General features: G+C 45.5%; 3 protein-coding genes across 3 annotated transcripts; all 3 read left to right on the top strand.

The window, feature by feature from the left end:
- The first annotated feature begins 616 nt into the window (after positions 1-616).
- On the top strand, positions 617-2,727 carry LOC146219960 (leucine-rich repeat transmembrane neuronal protein 4-like). Its single transcript, XM_084694940.1, has 2 exons — positions 617-641; positions 1,124-2,727. The coding sequence occupies exons 1-2, from the start codon at positions 617-619 to the stop codon at positions 2,725-2,727; spliced, it is 1,629 nt and encodes a 542-aa protein (XP_084551066.1).
- A 10,276-nt stretch (positions 2,728-13,003) lies between these two features.
- Positions 13,004-17,245, top strand: vsig8b (V-set and immunoglobulin domain containing 8b). Its single transcript, XM_084694929.1, has 8 exons — positions 13,004-13,094; positions 13,484-13,575; positions 14,458-14,627; positions 14,830-15,031; positions 15,468-15,620; positions 15,804-15,926; positions 16,183-16,321; positions 16,762-17,245. Exons 2-8 carry the CDS (start codon positions 13,503-13,505, stop codon positions 17,000-17,002), a joined length of 1,101 nt encoding a protein of 366 aa, XP_084551055.1. The 5' UTR covers positions 13,004-13,094; positions 13,484-13,502; the 3' UTR covers positions 17,003-17,245.
- A 1,027-nt stretch (positions 17,246-18,272) lies between these two features.
- Positions 18,273-19,250, top strand: tas2r202 (taste receptor, type 2, member 202). The gene has a single exon (XM_084695335.1). The coding sequence runs from the start codon at positions 18,273-18,275 to the stop codon at positions 19,248-19,250; it is 978 nt and encodes a 325-aa protein (XP_084551461.1).
- Positions 19,251-19,652: the final 402 nt, after the last annotated feature.

Below are 19,652 nucleotides of genomic sequence, written 5' to 3'. Positions count from 1 at the left end.
CAATCATGGACAATATGATTCCATCCACTATGCTCGATATATTTCTGCAAAAGACAATCATGCCCTCGGCAGGGTATTGATGACCAAACGTGCACATGCAACACCTCTCTCTCTCTCTCTCTCTCTCTCTCTCTCTCTCTCTCTCTCTCTCTCTCTCTCTCTCTCTCTCTCTCTCTCTCTCTCTCTCTCTCTCTCTCTCTCTCTCTCTCTCTCTCTCTCTCTCTCTCTCTCTCTTTGTGTGTCTTTGCAGAGCAAGAGAGAGAATCGGGTGTATGACCGAGCTCACTTATCGCAGTGTCGCTTGTCCACCTACTGATTTCGATATTGCGCATAAAGCCGGTTAGTTAGAATGTCGTTGAAGTAGCCTAACATTATACCATCCCTGATTACTGACAAGAGGCGCATCACTATGCATTGCCTCCAGTCTACCTTCCGCCGACTTCTGAAGCTCACTAGTTTGCACACCGCATTCCACTGTTCGAACCTGCTGCTTCTTCTGATAAATAATAGAATCAGAAATCAGTGTCAAGCGGACCTTTGCTAACTTCCAATAGTTAAGCAATTTCAAGAAGCGGGTGCAGTGAAGGATTGGAGTTTCCATCAGTTCTCAAATTGGATGTCTGCTTTTCCTCCAACGATGGGTAAGTGACCACTTAAGACTAGCCTGTGTGACAGCAATATTTCGTGACAGCAATTATAAGCTTTATATTGAACAAATGCATTTTATAGGCTCAGTCTGTTATTAAATAGGCCTATGTCTAATTATGGTTAGAAGGGAAATTCAGCACATTGAGTTTGTGTTTAGATTTCTATTTTTATCAACCTGCCAACTTAACAAAGGTACTACTAAAAATACATTATAATATTATCATCTAATTCAATTTGTGTATATTTGGTGTATTTCATGATTCTTGACTGTTATAGAGTAACACTATAGATATATACTTTGCTGGATGTGGAGGAAACAGATCAAAGTCAGTCAATCTATCACCATATATCGAAATGGTTGGCCCTGATATAAAATAAAGCAACATGCTGGCTGTCCAGTCCATATTACGGACATGCCCGATCATGTAAACCACGGGTGTGGAGTGATGGTCTCTTTCCCTCTGCTTCCTCACAGGTTCCCTGCTCTGGGACTGGAAGCTGTCATACCTTCTTCTCTATGTGTCTGTTCTCATGCTGCTCAGCCAGGGGGAGAGGATGTGCCCGACAAGCTGCCGCTGTGAGGGGAAGATTGTTTATTGTGAGTCTGGCATCTTTCAAGACGTCCCAGAAAACATATCCACTGGTTGCCAGGGTCTTTCACTGCGCTACAACAGCCTGCTGATTCTCCTTCCTTACCAGTTTGCTCATCTGAACCAGTTAATTTGGCTCTACCTGGACCACAACGTCATCAGCGCCATTGATGGTTTAGCTTTCCAGGGGGTGCGTAGGCTCAAAGAACTCATCCTTAGTTCCAACAAGATAGCACACCTCTACAATAATACTTTCAACGCTGTTCCGAACCTGCGCAACCTTGACTTGTCCTACAACCAGCTCCAGATCCTGGAACCTGGTCATTTCTACGGGCTTCGGAAACTTCAAAACCTGCACCTTCGGTCCAACGGGCTGAAAAGAATACCTGTCCGAACATTTCTGGAATGTCGTAGCCTGGAGTTCCTGGATTTGGGTTACAACCGCTTGAGGACCCTAACCCGGACCATCTTCCTGGGGCTGTTCAAGCTGAAGGAACTTCATTTGGAGCATAATCAATTTTCGAGGATTAATTTCTCTCTGTTCCCTCGTCTTACCAACCTCCGGGCTCTCTACTTGCAGTGGAACCGCATTAGAGCCATCAATCAAGGCTTGCCTTGGATCTGGCTCACGCTGCAGAAATTAGACCTCTCAGGAAACGAAATCCAGATCTTGGACCCTGGCGTGTTCCAGTGCATGCCAAATTTACAGACACTCAATCTTGAATCTAACAAGCTTAACAATGTGTCCCAGGAAACGGTCTCTGCTTGGGTCTCCATCACCACCATCAACATGGCGGGAAACTCCTGGGACTGCAGTTACAGCATATGCCCCCTGGTGGCCTGGCTGAAGACCTTCAGAGACCCGAAGGACATCAGCATGATATGCAGCAGTCCCAAGTCAGTTCAGGGAGACAAGGTCATGGACATAGTAAAGAACTACTCCATATGTGAGGACTTAAGAGATGGGGCACTTACTACGGGCGTGATGGCCGGTCTGACCACCTCAGATGTTGTCAGTTTGGGGCCCACCTCTCCCTCTGACTCGGTCACAACAAGCCAAGGTCCCCCTGCTCCACCAGTCCAGACCCCCACCCCTCCAGCTGGCAGGCTTGTCACGATAGGAGGAGAGTCCACACTGATAACCTTCATCTCTCCACCACCCACATTTCCCCCTGAGTTAGACTTTGAGCACATGGCCTTCCATAAAATCATTGCAGGCAGCGTAGCCCTGTTCCTGTCGTTGTCGTTGATCCTGCTGGTGATTTACGTCTCGTGGAGGCGCTCTCCCAGTTCCATGAGGCAGCTGCAGCAACAGTCGGTCAACCACAAGCGCAGGAAAAAGGCCCGCAAGCAGGACCTCAGCCTCAACTCTCAGCTCCAAGAGTACTACCTGACCTACCATGCTAACTCTGACACCATGGACACCCTGGTGAACGAGGCAGGCCCATGCACCTGCACTATCTCGGGATCCAGAGAGTGCGAGGTGTGAGGCGGAATCTCCGTCCCGCATTGACGCTGCAGCTGAGAGCCAGAGGTAAACAGCTCTGCTCGACGCCCCCTTCGTTTGTTCGACCTTCTCGTTCGTCGGTGCGGTTGTATTTTTCTTTTTACCAACCGCTCTCGTGTCGTAACTAAACACCACCAGTTATGCTCTCTTCGGAAGTAATTGACAATGCCAATAAAGTTACAGTAACAAGACGGTTTGTCGGTTTATGACAGATTGCTTTCGCGACACTTTATATTGGATCTGTTGTGTGTTGGTTGGTGGCATGATGGCATCACTGCCTGTGTCAGGAAGTGTATATTGTGGATCACGTCACCCTGACAACTGAAAAGTAGGGTCTGATTCTTTCACTATTCACTCACACCCCTTTTCCACCAAAGTGAACCGGGAGCTAGTTTGGAGCTGGTGCTAGAGCCGGTTCGGAGCTGGTTCAATTCGATAACGTCACAATCCACACGGATGTGTCTGTTACCAAGCAGGGTGTTAACACAGCTACATTGCGCGTGATGGTATGATAACTGGAAAGACAGCTGGTCAAAAAAACTGCTGGTCTTGTGTAATATGAATGTGGGGATGTTAAAGTAAATGTCTCCTGCATTTGTTTTCCTCAACAGTTTAATCCAGTTTATGAATATAAATTCATAGTACACTAGAAAATATTGAGAATGTTGAGAATTACAGAGCGATCCCTCTGTCCATCCGCACACATTCTCTTAGACCTTAAAAGCCATTACAGCAGTTTGCTGGTGCTAAGAAGTGGTTCTCCAAATAAAATCAATTTGGGGCAGAGAACTCATCTGCTTTAAAAAAAAAAAAAAGCTCTATTCATTTATTTTTCCATCAATGATATGGAAGTAGCTAAAGTGGAACAATCTTACAGAAGCACTTCCTGTGTGTGCTCTGAGCATTAGGAAACTGATAATTATTTCTGTCATCAGAAGAGAAACACTTTGACTGATGGATAACACTCCCATGTCTCCGGGGAGAGAGGAAGAAAGTGTTCACTTGAACCTTGCCTTGCCTATTTATACAGAAGACCTGTGTTTTTATTCAGGAATCACAGTGTTCCCCTTCTCCTTCGAGGTGTATCAAGATTGTTTTGATGTTGTTTTGAAATGGAAGCTCTCCAAGAAGCCCTTGAAAGATGTTTTCTTGCTGTGCAAGGAATGTTATCAAGTGTTTCAAGTGACAGCAGAAAGTAAATTCACCCCAACGATCGCTATGAATTGCAGCAAAGACCCAAGGCTTTTGATTTATCATCAGAGACGGATTATGCAGACTTGATTGGGTAAAAGATTAGTAATGGAATTCCTCTGCCAAGTCATTGTCCCTGAGATCTACATGATGATGCGGAAATAACTGAGTATAATCTCTGTTTTTTGATTCATTACTCAGATCTTATTAAGTGGACATTGTGTTTTCCAGAATCAGAATCTATCCGAAGTTCGGAATCTCATTGTGATGTCTAAATTAAATCTCAGGGTTTTAAATTAAGCCTACTTATGGCAACAGTAACTAAATGACAACAGGTCAATCCCACCATCCCACTTCCCTCCACCTCACTCTGTAACTGTCATCTCTACCATCCTCTGCTGTCACATGGTTAAAGCAGCAGTGCCCGTGCTGGCAGGCCTGGTGTTGTTGTGTAGGGCTGTGTGCCTGGTGTGTTCAGGGCTGCGCGCAGGGCTGTGCGCAGGGCTGCGCGCAGGGCTGTGTGGAGAGGGCTGTGTGGAGAGGGCTGTGTGGAGAGGGCTGTGTGGAGAGGGCTGTGTGAAGAGGGCTGTGTGGAGAGGGCTGTGTGGAGAGGGCTGTGTGGAGAGGGCTGTGTGGAGAGGGCTGTGTGGAGAGGGCTGTGTGGAGAGGGCTGTGTGAAGAGGGCTGTGTGGAGAGGGCTGTGTGGAGAGGGCTGTGTGGAGAGGGCTGTGTGGAGAGGGCTGTGTGCGAGGAGAGGGAGACAACAGGGACAACAGATGCTGAGGAAACAGGGACTCTGAGGGGTCAAGGCTCCCTTTGCTGTTAGGAAAATACCACACGCCTCCATCTGTCCCACCCTCCACACCTCCTGTCTGTCTCAGCCTCCTCATGGAAATGTGAAAATATCAAGTGGGCAAAGGGGCACATGTGTGTCTGTGTGTAGGATTATTCATCTCCGGTAGGAGTGGTACCTTATCAAAAAGGAGAATTTCTGCAGCAGGATACCAGGATTCATTTTGAGCAGGATAATCCAATGCGTGTTGTAATCCTATTCTCTGCAGATGGCTACTGAGCTGCAAATGTAGGTGTTGTATGCATGAGGCAGGGAATAGCCAGCTGGATAGCTTTCAGTTTTTTTTTATCAAACACAGCTCACAGCTCCTGTGTAAGGGAGAAAAAAAACCTTCACGAATGTTTATTCAGTGAGATTTATGGGCCCCATCACTCTATTCACTTAACACAGCCTGTGTTTCTGGTTTCCAGGCATGGGGTTACCTCCAGCAGAAAGATTTATATACCCATACATCATGCTTTCTGCACTTGCATTTATGATCAATCCCTTCATTTGGAAAGTCAATGCGAGCTTCACGTTGGACTCAAAAAGCGGCGCCATTGATATTCAACACAAATTGTTTGTCGTCCTGTATCGTCTGATTATGGAGGGTCGTTAGATAGTCCTAGAACAAGTGGAGGACGTTTTTTTTGGTGCCGTTTTTGGAAACAATGGTACAGTGTTGAGCTACTGCAGGGCCATGGAGGTTAAGCTGGCCATGGGTTTCTTTCTGATTTGTATGTCCATATTGTCCAATGCTGGCCCCTCGGCCCACCCATTCACAAGGGTATGGAGATCATTTAAAAAAAAAGTATTTTAAAGATATTGTTTACTAATAAGAAATTCTACTCAATCAACTCACTTGAGACATCAAGTGCTTAAGTATTCACTCACGACTTCCAAACCATAGATTATCATTGGACCCTCTGAATTTAAGAATTATTCTTCAGCATACTTTAAGATTTTTGTGTGGATAAAATGAATGGCCAATTACTTTAACAATCACTTGAAATATTTGAGTCAACAAATACACATTCGCGGTTAAAGACTGGTAAAACTACTCAGTCTTTGTCCAACTAAAAATTAAATCTTGACAGAAGCTGTCTTGCACTGCAGATGGCACTACTTAGTATTCAAAATGCTTTTAATTTATGTAACATTGGGATGAAGCAGGATATTTTAAGTCCCTCAAGTAAAATTTTTCAGTGGAATTATTTCATGTCCTCCAATTCATCACCCATGTTGATATGGTGAAATATAGAATAACAATCTATATCGCAATTTGACAGCTGTAAGCTTAGTCTGCAGGAATATATTCTCGTTAATTGCTTGGCTGTCAGCTTCCTCACGTCAAACAGCACTAAAGCCAGTGTATTAACATGGTAATTACAGAGCATAATGGTGATGCATTGTATAGCACATGTTTTGTGGGTATACCAAAGCTTACAATGTTTGTTCTCTAACAATGTCTTATACAACACACATGCATGTCTGTCATATTTACATTTACATTGAGTCATTTAGCAGATGCTCTTATCCAGAGCGACTTACAGTAAGTACAGGGACATTCCCCCCGAGGCAAGTAGGGTGAAGTGCCTTGCCCAAGGACACAACGTCATTTGGCACAGCGGGTAATCAATCCGGCAACTTTCTGATTACTAGCCCGACTCCCTCACCGCTCAGCCATCTGACTCCCATCTGACTCTCCTATGTAACTGTTACTGGCTACCCTACTTGAGGCAGTGGGCCCATACGTGGGTTTCAAAAAAGCAGTGAATGTATTCTGTAATTGTTCTCATTTCTCTTCTTTCCTCCCATAGGGTGAAACCTGCCTGGAATGCCTCTGCTTCTATACACAGAATATATATATAAATGTATAGCATAAACTCTACAGACTCCAAGTGGTCTTGACAGACTCGGAAGACTCACAACATCAGAAGGAGCTGCCTCCGCAGGAGATCGCTGGAGTGCTGTCAGGCTTTTGAAGCAGTCAGACAGTGAGGGACTTTCTCTACCAGGACAGAGGCGTTGTGTGATTCCTGACATAACAAAGGACCATCCGCCCCTGTAACCCTTCACCCTCTTGACCAAAACCGCTGTTATTGTCTCCCAGGTCATGTGCACATCTAACAGCAGAATGACATCCTTCATGTTCCTATTGCAACCTCCTCAGACCATGGACCTCGTTGGCACTCACGTTTAAATAAACTGCTGGCGTCACACTAGAACTGAACACAGAGAATTAAACGCAAAAAGTCAGTCTATTCACTGTACATAGAAACCATTAACATTTGACTTTTTAGAGCGCATGCTGCCCCTCATTCAAGTCTTGGGGAGCATTTTTAGTAGAGCATAACTTGTAAAAGTGATTTCTGTTCTGGGGTTTGTCAGGGTAAAATGAAAGTAATCCCAGGTGTTGGGGTTGGATGATATTTTATGCGCCTCAGTTTCTTTTCCATCTGACAGTTTGTGTTGTGGGCCTCTGAAAAGTATAAAATGTCCAGTCCATTTGTCTCTGTCAGAAAATATAGCACTGTGTTTGACCTCTTTGGATTTGCTGTGTTGTAGTGTTGATCCAGTGTAGTGCAAATGCTTTTTACATGAACACACATGCAAGACTGTGGATGATTAGTAGAACTATAGCTACATGCTTGACAGCATCTGCGTCAGGTCTAGCTTAGGTCTAGCTGTTGGGACTCAAACCATCGGACATTTGACTTTTAATCTTGTGTAAGTGCTATCCTACTGTGTGTTTTATTACCCACAAATGTGTGTTCAAGTTAGGTGAGTCATCACTGCTGTTTTCATTACCAGGTTGAGTACAAGGTAAACAGAAACCAAGATGCCCTGTGCTAATCTTAACACTGAAAAATAATTTGCTTAGGAATTAAAAAAGGGTTAGGGTTAATTCAGGACGGAATATGTATACATAACTGGATGACATGACAGTCCTGTTTAAGATGCCCGATAATGTCAAATAAAGATTTTTTTTAAGCTGAATGAAGAAAGTATTGATATAGCTTTTGTTTTTTTGAACTCCACAAGCTACAGACATTGTGGCTTCAGCTGTCTGTCCTTATAAACACATGAAAGACCGGAGAAGCTATGAATATTTCAAATGAAGGTTTTATCTTAAATTAACAAGGAGGGCCAGCAACTTCAAAAGAGGAAACATTCTTCTTGCGTTTATTTAAATGTTTGTTTCTCATTACCTGACACTATTCTGTCAGTTATATCAGTTATAGGAGAAACCTGTACCCCCAAACTTTTTTCCCAGGAGCTCTCACAAAAGGTTATCTGAAGAAAATAGAAAACAGTAAGGTATAATCGAACAATTTGTTTTAAAGCAAAAAATAAAATGAAAACGTATTGAGTTATGACTGTGTGTGTGTGTGTGTTTTAGATGATTCATTCTTGGTTCGTTGCACTTTGCCACTTGCAGTGAGTTAACTGTCATGGAGTGCATGGACCAGGGACCCAGACGGCTTTTTTCTCTCTTTATCAAAATGTGTCAGTTCTTTCCTCTTTTTCTCTTGGCAGGGCTGGGGGGATGTCTCTCTCCCTGGGCCCTCTCCATGGGCCCTCTCCCTGGGCCAGACTTCAGTGGTTTGGCAGAGCAGCACCCCTTCCTCCAGGATTATGGCGTCCACCATCAAATAGCTTGAGGCAGTGTTTGTGTGTGTGTGTGCGTCAGGGGAAAGACAGAACAAAGACAGAAAGTAACATAGAAAAAAAAATCTGGAGGTAATGGAACTTGGTCTTGCAACCACACAGCATGCACGACATCCCGATATATATATATTTTTTTTTATCTACTGTTTTGATGAGAAATAATTACTTTCTGTCCATTGTGAGACGTGTTGGAATGTGCAGGAAAGTGGACGGAATCTTGGCCCTTGGTTCAGGCGTCTTCTGTTGAATGCAGATTCAGGCCATTGGAGCACTGTCACAGCACCAGGCAAAGTGGTGCATATGGCACCCCTTTAAAGATTTCTGACTTACTCTTGTTCCAAATTACTTAAATTCTCTCCAATTGCTGTCCTCCGTGACTGAGCAGACAATGTTGTCCCTGTCTGTAGGGGATAAGGCTTGGCACACATTCTGGGTTTAAGCTCAGAGTAATCTGTACTGATGAGATAAAACAACTCAATCAATGTCCAATCCCTAAGACACCGGGGAAGTGATTTATTGGCACAAATGTATACTCTATCTGTGTCCCTCTTCCTTATTCAATTTTCCTTTGCCTCAGACTCCAGAGTTTCTTACTGCACAGTGAGAGGACCATGTTCCTTCTAAAAACACTCCCAGCTTAAAACTTTGCCTCCTCCTCCTCCCCCATCCCTCCCTCCAACCATCCATCCAACCATCCATCTATCTATCTATCTATCTATCTATCTATCTATCTATCTATCTACCCATCCATCCATCCATCCATCCACTAAACTGAAGCCCAAGTAGGTACTCCATGCCCCATGCCTGTGGTCATTGTAAATGGCTGCTAAAAAGCTTATAATCAGACTGCTGAACAAACACGGCAACCTTAACCTTTTGGTCTGTGCCACTCATTAGGTCTTGTCCTTTTGTGACGAGCAACATACTTTTTGTTAAGCGATTTCCGCATTGGTGGGTATAGAAGGCCAAACACTAATGGTTACCTCCCAGGGACGCATCACTTCCTGCTGTGTAATACAACATCCCTGCGCCCCACATGCTGAGCTCTGTACGCTTGACTGGGGCTTGATGGGTGTTTCTGCCCTTCTGCCTCTCTCTGTGGCTTTGGATCACAGAGAGAGAGGGGGGGTGGTGGAGGAGGACAGGGAGAGACAGAGAGTGACAGAGAGATGTTGGGGGAAGGAGAGAGAGCGAGAGAGAGAAGAGAGAGTGCGAGAGAGAGAGAGATAGAAGAAAGAGAGAGAGGCAGACTGAGAGACAGAGAGAGAGAGAGAGAGAGAGAGAGAGAGAGAGAGAGAGAGAGAGAGAGAGAGAGAGAGAGAGAGAGAGAGAGAGGAAAACCCTTATATTCTCAGGCTGCTAATGTATTTTACTTCTAGCTGTGGCACATGGATATCATGCCGTGTGGGCAGATTGGGCATGAAATGAGTCATGGCTGGAAAAACGACAGGCATAATCATTCAGGAGCATTTGCTCCATAGCACACTGAGACAGGGTGTTGGCAAAAACAATGATGATTGACAGCCGACAAGACAAGGATACTGCCTTTGTGCTCATTAGGGCGTGATAGAAAGGGCCAAACCTGCCTGGACCAGGCCCACCCTTATGATTACGACGTGAAACAGGAATGACGAATGAGATAGGAATGATGTCCATTTCTATCTCGAAAAAAAGGCAATATATTTAACCAAAATAGTCACTGTCATGGTGCCTATTACATTGAAAAAAATCGAGATGGATGTGAATATCAGTATGGGCGTACAGGCGAGCTTGCACATGTTGCTCTCCAGTCACGTAAGTCAGCGAAAGAGTGAATGACCGCAGCCCTCTGCTCGGGGCTCCCTCCTCTTTCCAGTGACATCCCACCTTAAAAAGACAAATCTTTTGTGCTAAACTGTCGTCCTGACACGGTGCACGGGCGTGACTCGCACTGCCAGTCCGCCGCAGCACAGCTGCTAGCAAGCCGCTCGGCTCCTCGGCCACTCGCGAGGCGCGGGACGGTCGTTTGTTTGCTTCCCCTGCTAGGTTGTTTACTTGTAATTTGGAAATCTGTCAAGGTGGTTTGTTTGCCACCCTGCGGTGTGATTAGGGCCGCCGTTGCCAGGTCCAGTGAGATAGATGGGGTTATCAAGAGGCTTGGCTGATAGACAGAACACGGTGTATCTTCCCTGTGGCCCGGTGTGACTGTTTAGAAACAGCAGGCAGCTCAGAGCACTGGCCTCATTTAGCCGGAGGAACACGGAGACATCCAAAACCACAAAGCCGTCATCTCTTGAACACATTTGTTGAAATCGTATTCCGAGATTTGAGGGTCCGAATAAACATTGTAGATTTCAGTGTTTTGAGTTTTCCTTGTAGATTTCAGTGTTGTGAGTTTTCCTTGTAGAGGGAATTATTCTGTTCAACATAGCTATCCATTTGCCAGAGCTTCTGTCAGACACAAGGGGGAGTTTGGGGCAATTAAACACCACCTGTTCGCATGGCATCCAGACTCACAGAATACATATGCATACATACATAGTAGGCTATGTGAACTGTATCTATTACCTGTCCGCATTCAAGCACACACAGACTCAAACACACACCGGGATTGGAGGCAGCGAGACAGGAGTGAAGCAGAGACAAGTTCTTGTCGGGCATGTATGAATATGTCAACATTGTGTGTTTCTTGCATATTTGAATTCAGGTCATGTTTCATGTGGCGTCAGAGGTGCTACTTATTTATTCATCTTCATCTTCACCATAAAGAACACCGCTCCATGACCGCATCACCGTGGCACAGTTAGTTCCCAGTGGGCACGGAGTGATCAAGTTCAGACACTCTTACAATCGATGCTGAATAATTTTATGTTCATCTCAGCCACGAACAATTAAGTCTGTCGGCTGATATCACCCTGTCCCTTCTAACTCTCATCAGCCTCAAAGAAAATCTAATAGCTCTGCGCACAACTCAATAAAAGCCACAAATCACAAAGTCCACATGTCTGTATTGAAGAAGACAGCTATAAGACATCGGAGGGATCCGATATCTGCTTTTAGGTCTACAAGACAGGTAATTGTTGAGATGGGTGACATCAGTTCTGAGTCTGGCTTCTCACATGGACAGCCAGACAGATAGACTGCCTGGCTCTCCAGTACGCTGCAACCTATTACCCTCATGGTGGTATTTATCTGCATAGTCACATAACCTGTTTGTGGAGTTCATGATGCATTCCAGTAACCCTCTTCCTCTGACTGTTCCCCATGCTACCAGTGTCTGAAAAGTATAGAAAACTTTTTTCATTTTTTGGCAGCACTTTGTACAAAGCTTTCTATATCAAACATCCCTGATCCATGGCAGTGACTGTCACTGACGTCGACACAAACACAAGCAACACGTTCACCCAGTTAAATCCAGGATTCACTCATCAAGCCATTAAAGAAAATCACCGAAGTGTGTCATTTTCATTCGACTTTAATACATCCCGAAATAAAAACCGGTAGCTGATACGTAATCATTGTGTATTGTAATGCTTTCTGAGTTGTAATCCTTTCTTATGGGGATGATGTGGAATGATTTGTCACATTGCGCAGCCTCTGTCGGGGGAAGTCGAAGCAGTCTTTCCCAAGACAAGCCCAGAGGTCTGGCTGATCATGGTAATCATTCATCTCACTCACTGACACACGCCTCGAGAAACTGGAAATTGAAACACAACAGGAATCCACAACACGCTGTAAGAAACACGACACAAATCAAAACACACAAAGGCCGGTCTGTTATACAAGCAATGTTATCAACGTCCACACACAAGTTGAGATGTAACCAATCACGATATCCAGAGGGGTTGTCAGACATAAAACTCTACTGGGCACAGGCCCCTATTCATATGCCTTTTTTCTGTCAAGTTTGCTGCACACAATACACTATAGGCTATAGAAACTCCCCTTGCTTAACCCACTATTCAAAAGTTCAGGGATGCAAGTTTGATATCAGCTTTGGAAGGGACATCAATAGTTAATGCAAGCACGCATATTTCTTTTGCATTTATTTGAACGCATATACTGTTTTTTTTTATTTTACAAGAGTTGATTGGGATACTGCGTTTATTTTTTCAGAGATTTTCTAAATGAATGCACTGACTAATAAAGTACATTGTTATAACTCAAACTTTAGATTTTACTGGGGCACAGCAGATTTATACTTACACGTGCCCCATTATAAATCGATACCCCTGACGATACGAAACACGATTCAATAGTTGAATGGGTTCATTCAGTACACTCTTTTTAACCAAAGCCAGGTACAGTGGGGAGGTGAGTCTCTAAATCTTGATTTGCAATCAAATGCTCTTCAACTGAGATATACCTATCCCAGATTAATTACATTCCTATATTTGTACATGTACATTTAAATATGTTAAATGTTTTAATATTCTTTTTACATTTTGATTTATTTGAGTCCGAATGATGCAGGAATAATGTGTTTGTAGTCCTGTTGAAACGTAAAATCCAAACCCTCCAATCGAACAACAGTTTAGGTAGGGGGGCGTGGCCTTCAGCAACTCACCTGTTGCTGAGTTTCAAGTGAGGAGAGAGAAAGTACAACTTGTCCGCTTGGGCCTACTGCTTGGCCTCGCAGGAATACTTTCTACTTGGATAATTTCCCTTCTAACAGGTACGTGGGACTGCTTTGACAATTTGACATGAATCCTTTCTGAAATTCTAGGTATTGTATTATTGTATTATATGTTTTGGAGTCTGGAAACCCCACAGTCAGTTCTTACTTTACAGTGGTTGGCGTTCACATTTGTTTACTCTAGTTAATAATTTATCTGGAACTTTAAAGAGAAAGCTTGAAAACCATAGAGAGACATACCCACCACAAGGAACACAATGGCTTCCGGCCACTGCTTACCGTAGAAGTTTTAGGGTGTAGTTGTGTTGAAAGCAGTTTAATCAAGTTTCCCTATACAGAAATAGGCTTGGAAAAAGGGAAGTATTGTAGAGTTATTCAAATAAAGCAGGTAGTTTCAGAGATCTGTTTGTGTCATCTCTGTTCCACAGGTTTTCGAACTGTTTGGCCATGGGAACGTTTTTTACACACTTCTGGCTGAAGTTGGCCGGGATGTTTGTTCTTACACACTATTTGAATTCAGGTGAGTTATTTTGACGGAAATGTTCTGAGCTGGTATTTGTTGTTTTTCTTCAGCCTAGTGCATCAGACACAAGTCACATTGCACTTTACCCAACTGATTGTAATTCACTTGGTTTTCATCCAAGTGTTACCTTTTCAGACAAGTAGAGATCAACCTGGGTAATGGTGTTTACGCATCCGAAAACAGAGGCAGAACATTCACAAACTCCTCCTTGTTGACTCAGATTTGAATCATGCATTCACAATTATTTCAGAGTCATTTCAAAGTAGCGACGCAAACTCCAGAAACTTCACTGCTTTTTCTGTAGCTTGTTCAAAACGGAAGGGGCATATGACGGTGATTCCAAGCCACCTGAACAGTCTTGGATCTTTTGTGTTTTAAAATGAGCAGTTTTTTTGTTCAGCGGGAGGGTGGAAGGCCTCTAGAACAACCTATGATGGTGTTGAATGGCGTCCACACCAAGCTCAGAGCAGTCAAAGGTGTAACCTCCTGCAGGCTGGTACTGAGGACGGATGTGTCCAGGCTGTGCTCACAGCTCCTGTCTAACCACAGCTAGAAGCTGTATTTTGGGGGACATGAACTCACTTATTCATGTGACAGTAATGCATCTGGCCTCCTGTCCACTGTGTCACAGATGTCCAATTAATGTTGCAGAGGTGAAACGATGACGTTATTCACAGAAAACTAAGCCCACTTAAAGGAACATTTCCAGAAATAGGCCTATACCGTGCAATTATTTGAATTGTCCCTTTTTTAAGATGATTAACTTGTCTCTGTCTATCACAGTTTTTTTTTTTTTTTCATACACAGCTTTTCAGGATCAAGTCCACCGACAGTAACAGTGAACCAGTCTTCATGACGTCTGTTTCTCTAAACCCTCAGGTGTGATAGAGGCGATGCAGGTGACGTCCACGGGCCCCCAGACTATCCAGAAGGCCATGGGGGAGTCTGTGACACTTGGGTGCACGTACACGCCTGGCTCTTCAGACACGGGGGACCTCGACATCGAGTGGTCCAACGTCAGCCCAGACATGACCCAGAAAGACACGCTGGTGAGGCAGCAGATCCGGAGGGGGGAAAATCGAGGATGTTATGAGAATTCACAGGAGGAAGCTGATGATTGGTTTATTAGTATAGACGGGGGCTATGCTACGGGCCATCACTGTGCTAGTGGGAAAACCTGTTTTGGGAAAAATATGCTGAGGCGGAGGTTGTTGTTTTACTTTGTCACTGAACGGGATGTCTGTGTGCCAGATCTTATCTTACGCAGGAGGGAAGACGCTACATTACGTGGATGACAGCCTGTCCTCCAGGCTGAGTTTCGTTGCAGATCCCACTAAAGGAGACGCCTCAGTTTCGATCTCCTCGTTACAAGCCTCAGACACAGCGACATACCAGTGCAAAGTAAAGAAGGCACCGGGCGTCGACATGAGAAAAGTCACCGTGGTGGTAATGGGTGAGAAATTCCTTGACTTGTCTGTCGCCCCACCCGACTGGTTTCACCCTGAAAAACTACCCTCCGACAACGAGCGCAGGCATCGTCATAAAGATGGAATTCCAACACCTTGGTTCAGCCTCAGCAGCCACTCCTTGTAGCCTCACACCTTTTGTTCCAAACATTCTGAAATATACACACAAAAATACAACGTTGGCAAGGAAACAGTACACTATTTCCATAGAGAAGCTAACAAGAGAAGGCGCAGTGAAAACAGCACTGATAACAGCACACAAATCTATAGAAAACAATATGGAAACACTGCTCTTTTCTATTCACATACTAAAACTGAAGACGAAAAAAAATAAACGTGTGACAAATATTGGCACAGTACTATAAACTGATATACGGTTCCTTCTGTGAGTGAGGTCTGACGTCCATTGCTTCCCTTCCTCAGTCCCCCCCTCCGAGCCCAAGTGCTGGGTGGACAGCGGTGAAGAGAAGGGGACCACGGTGTCCCTGCGCTGCAAGTCCTCTCAGGGCTCCACTCCTCTGACCTACGTCTGGAAGAGAGAAAGTGGCGGGCCCATCCCTCCCACTGCCACACAAGGTAGCATTCCCCACAACACCCGTTCCACGTCTTGCTATCACCCCGCTTCTCAGTTCCGTCTCTTTGTAGACACGGACACACTGACACAATGTTGCTTTGTAGGACATGAGCAGTTTTTGTGTCGACCCTGAGGTCTGTGTTATGCGAATGAACCTGTTGAATGTTCTGTGTGTTTCCCTGAAGACCCACAGACAGGGCTGCTGATGATTAAGAACCACTCTGAGAGCTACATGGGAAACTACCTGTGCGAGGTCCAGAATGCAGTGGGAAAACAACGGTGTAAATACACACTGAATGCATACAATCGTAAGTCAGAACCCAACCCCTTTGGGTGTTTCAGTGTTTGCTCAACCTCTTATCAACAGAATACAAAGCCAGCGTCGCCGTCAGAAAATCTAAACCAAGGTCGGCATTCCTTTTTAATGGTGTTGTGAACAGCAAAAGAAGGTCGAATGAAATCTGCAGCCGGCAGTCTAGTCTACAGTCAGGCTGTGTACTGTAGGTAGGTCTGTTTAGAGTTGTCTGGTACGTGTGTCTGATGTTCATCCCTGCCTCTCCACAGCCACAGACAAAGTGGGGATGATTGTGGGCGCTGTGATTGGTGCTCTGCTCCTGCTCCTCCTCCTGCTGTTCCTCATCTGGCTGCTGATTTGCTGCTGCCACAAGCGTCGCTACCAGAAGGAGCTCGCCAACGAGATCAGGTACGAGGGATTGCGGTCCTCACCTCTCACCGACAGAGTCTTGAGTGCTCTCTCCTCGTGACCCGCCTCTCACTCTCTCCCTCCTCCCCTCCCCCCCTCCTCCCTGTACCTCCCCCTTCCCCCCTCCTCCCTGTACCTCCTCCTTGTACTTCCCCTCCCCCCTCCTCCCTGTACCTCCCCTCCCCCCCTCCTCCCTGTACCTCCCCTCCCCCCTCCTCCCTGTACCTCCCCTCCCCCCTCCTCCCTGTACCTCCCCCCTCCTCCCTGTACCTCCCCTCCCCCCCTCCTCCCTGTACCTCCCCCCCCCCTCCTCCCTGTACCTGCCCCCTCCTCCTTGTACTTCCCCTCCCCCCCCTCCCTGTACCTCCCCTCCCCCCTCCTCCATGTACCTCCCCTCCCCCCTCCTCCCTGTACCTCCCTTCCCCTGTCCCCCTCCCCAGGGAGGATGCCCCAGCCCCTGAGAGCCGGCCCTCCAGCAGGAACTCCAGCTACCGCTCGGTGCTGGGATATCGCGCCCACTCCGGGGTGATCTACAGCTCTGCCAGGAAGGCCCCGTCCAGCAGGGTAGGCTCTGGCCAGGGCAGCATCCACACAGCCCAGGGCAGAGGCACACCCCAGCCTGCCCCCAGACAGAACCCCCCTCCCCTGAAGTACGACAGTCGCTATGGTTACCCTGTGTAAACACACAGCTGCTGCTGGGCTGGGAGGTGTGGATAAAGTAGGAAGACTTTCAGAAAAGAAAAATATATGTGTAGGCTATTTAAAAAAAAAAGTTTTTGTTTTAATTTCTTTGACTTTGTCTTGTAAATTAGTTTGAATGAGATTGATGTCTATTTTGCTTGGTGAATACATTATCAGTAAAGGAAAGTATGCTTTGTATATGCTTGTATAATAAAGATTTTACACTTTTTTTTTAATCAAAAATGTTGACCATCCTATGTAAGCAGGCCCTGGTAAGGATAATAACGTTGCAGGTTAGAGTGAGCAAAACGACTTGGGTCTTCTAAGGATTCTCCCAAGTAGAGTGAAATGAAATATTTATGGACAAACCCATTTGCAATGACAGTATAATCTTCTATAATTCTGAACATCATAAAACTTGAAAACTTATCGAAAAACACAGAACAACAATTGATATTCGGCCCGACAGACGCAGAATGTTTTTTCCACGACGACAGACCTTTGCCCGATATTAAATAAGAGCAGAGCCTGAAGGTGAGCCTGAGGTGGCTTCACCCTAAATCATGAGGTACGTTGTGTAAATATGTGGACAGGACTTCAGGAAGACCATTTGCATGGGGGAGCCCCCCTGGCTGAGAGAGGATGCTGCGGTCTCGCAAGGTTGTTATGCTGCACTAGTCTGGCACCGTAATGTCACTGTACATTTGCATACAGAGAAGCTCTTCACCATTGGTCCTTACGCCTTATACATATGCCTAAACCACCATTGTCGGTTCGTCTCCCATGCAAATAACGCCTTGAGCAGAGTTTGCCTCTTTATAAACTCTAATCAGGGAGTGGCGAAATCAAAGGGTTGTCTCAGTGTGCTGTGACTGGCTTAGTAAACAACTCCAGGGAAGTTCTTAAAGCCGATCTATGGAAACATTTGGTTCATTTTTCCAACTTTAACCAGAGGCAAATCTGACATTGCATCCCATCTTGAAGAATCAAAGAAGAAATTTGAGCAAAACGTTATAAAATAATAATTTCAACTCGTTATATAAAAAGGCCACTTTCCTCAAGGTAAAATACATCATTGCACCTTCCTTTCTTGTGGACTTGTAAAGAGGTTGTACATATGAGGGCATTTTAAATGTGTGTTTGTGACATGAAATGTGTGTTTTGTATTCAAACTGTGTTCTAGAAAATCCGTAATCTGTGGTGAGAAACATTTCAGATACATTTTTTGTTCTGAAAGGTTTTCCGTGATTCTTGTGAAACGAACAGCACAATGATCGGATCAATTCAGGTGTCCATCTGGGTGTTTACCAGTCTGATGGCCGTCTTCACCGGCTTCTTCAACCTGTACATCATCACGATGAGTCTTGGGAGCTACAGGCAGCACAAGCACTGGACCCCCTCTGAGACCATCATCACAGCTCTGTCTGTGGCCAACGGCGTCCACCAACTGGTGTGCTACTTCTGGATGTCCATGGACGGATTCGACCGCTACTGCTACATGCCCCAGACTGTTTACTCCCTCATGCAACTGAGCGTCTCCAGCCTCAAGTTCACCATCATGTGGAACAGCGCTTTCCTGACTTTCTACTACAGCACCAAGCTGGTCATCTCTCCCATCCAATGCTACACCAAGATCCAGGAGGCCATCGTGAAGCACGTGACCACGCTGGTCCTCCTCATCCCCCTGTTCGGCCTGGGCGCCTGCTGTCCCATGCTGGTGGTCCTCCATCCACATAACAACACGGCGGCCGGCCATGACTGTGGGGTCGTCACGCCCACCGACACCTCGGGAGACGTCTACGAGGTGGTGTACCTGATCTTGGCTGACGTCCTCCCTGGCCTGGTGATGTTGAAGTCCTGCGTGTCGATTTCCGTCCACTTGGCCCTCCACCTGCACCACATGAAGGCGAGCACCAATGGCTCCCACACCCCCAAGCTGGGCACCCAGCTGCGGGTGATACGCATGACTCTTATGCTGGTGGCTCTGGATCTCACCTTTCTGGTGGTAGATCTTTACGTCCACTACCAGTTGTCTGTCCAACACGAGGACATCATCGGACTCTCCTTGCTGTTCACGTCTGTTTATACCACCTTCAGTGCATTGGTGCTGATCTACGGGAAGAAGACCTTCTGGAAGAATCTTCTCCACTCCTACAACATCGGCCTGGACGAGTTTCCCTGTTTGGTCTTTCTGAAGGTACCAGAAACTAAGACCAAAAGCAACCCTGCCCATCCAGTCAAACACTGACTTCACAACAGGAACAGTGGTCTGAGGTATTTCTTTATGTAATATTCATCCTTCACAAATCTCTCTCTTCGGCTAGTAAAAAAATAAAAAAAGTGTGTGTAAAAAATATTACGTTGGCATCCCTATCTGATGAATTGCTATACTATCAATGCTCCCTTGCAGCATACTCTCTGGCACCACCTAGTGAAGTCCAGTGTGAAACTGTACAGTTCAGGCCAGGGGCTTGTCTGATCAGATCCCTATTGTTCTTATGGTTGTGCTCATACGGCATCTAGCCCCTGGTGTTATTGCTCCCTTTCATGCTTAGACCTTGAAGTTGTGTTTTCATTATATATAATTACTGTAAATAAATAACCAAATAAACAAACAAACTTGGTTGAACCCGTATTTGATTTGCTGCTA

This window comes from Hypomesus nipponensis, chromosome 28, assembly GCF_054491055.1.
Source record: "Hypomesus nipponensis isolate SF chromosome 28, ASM5449105v1, whole genome shotgun sequence".
NCBI classification, from domain to species: Eukaryota; Metazoa; Chordata; class Actinopteri; order Osmeriformes; family Osmeridae; genus Hypomesus; species Hypomesus nipponensis.
The sequence above is the reverse complement of the archived record's forward strand: the minus strand, read 5'-3'. Positions and strand labels throughout refer to the sequence as shown.

Excerpts from the sequence above, each read along its gene's own strand:
- vsig8b (XM_084694929.1), top strand. The coding sequence starts at position 13,503 with ATGGGAACGTTTTTTACACACTTCTGGCTGAAGTTGGCCGGGATGTTT. Across the intron at positions 13,576-14,457 it reads TACACACTATTTGAATTCAG|GTGTGATAGAGGCGATGCAG; the intron begins GTGAGTTATTTT and ends CTAAACCCTCAG. Across the intron at positions 14,628-14,829 it reads TGACCCAGAAAGACACGCTG|ATCTTATCTTACGCAGGAGG; the intron begins GTGAGGCAGCAG and ends TCTGTGTGCCAG.
- LOC146219960 (XM_084694940.1), top strand. The coding sequence starts at position 617 with ATGTCTGCTTTTCCTCCAACGATGG. Across the intron at positions 642-1,123 it reads TGCTTTTCCTCCAACGATGG|GTTCCCTGCTCTGGGACTGG; the intron begins GTAAGTGACCAC and ends GCTTCCTCACAG.
- tas2r202 (XM_084695335.1), top strand. The coding sequence starts at position 18,273 with ATGATCGGATCAATTCAGGTGTCCATCTGGGTGTTTACCAGTCTGATG.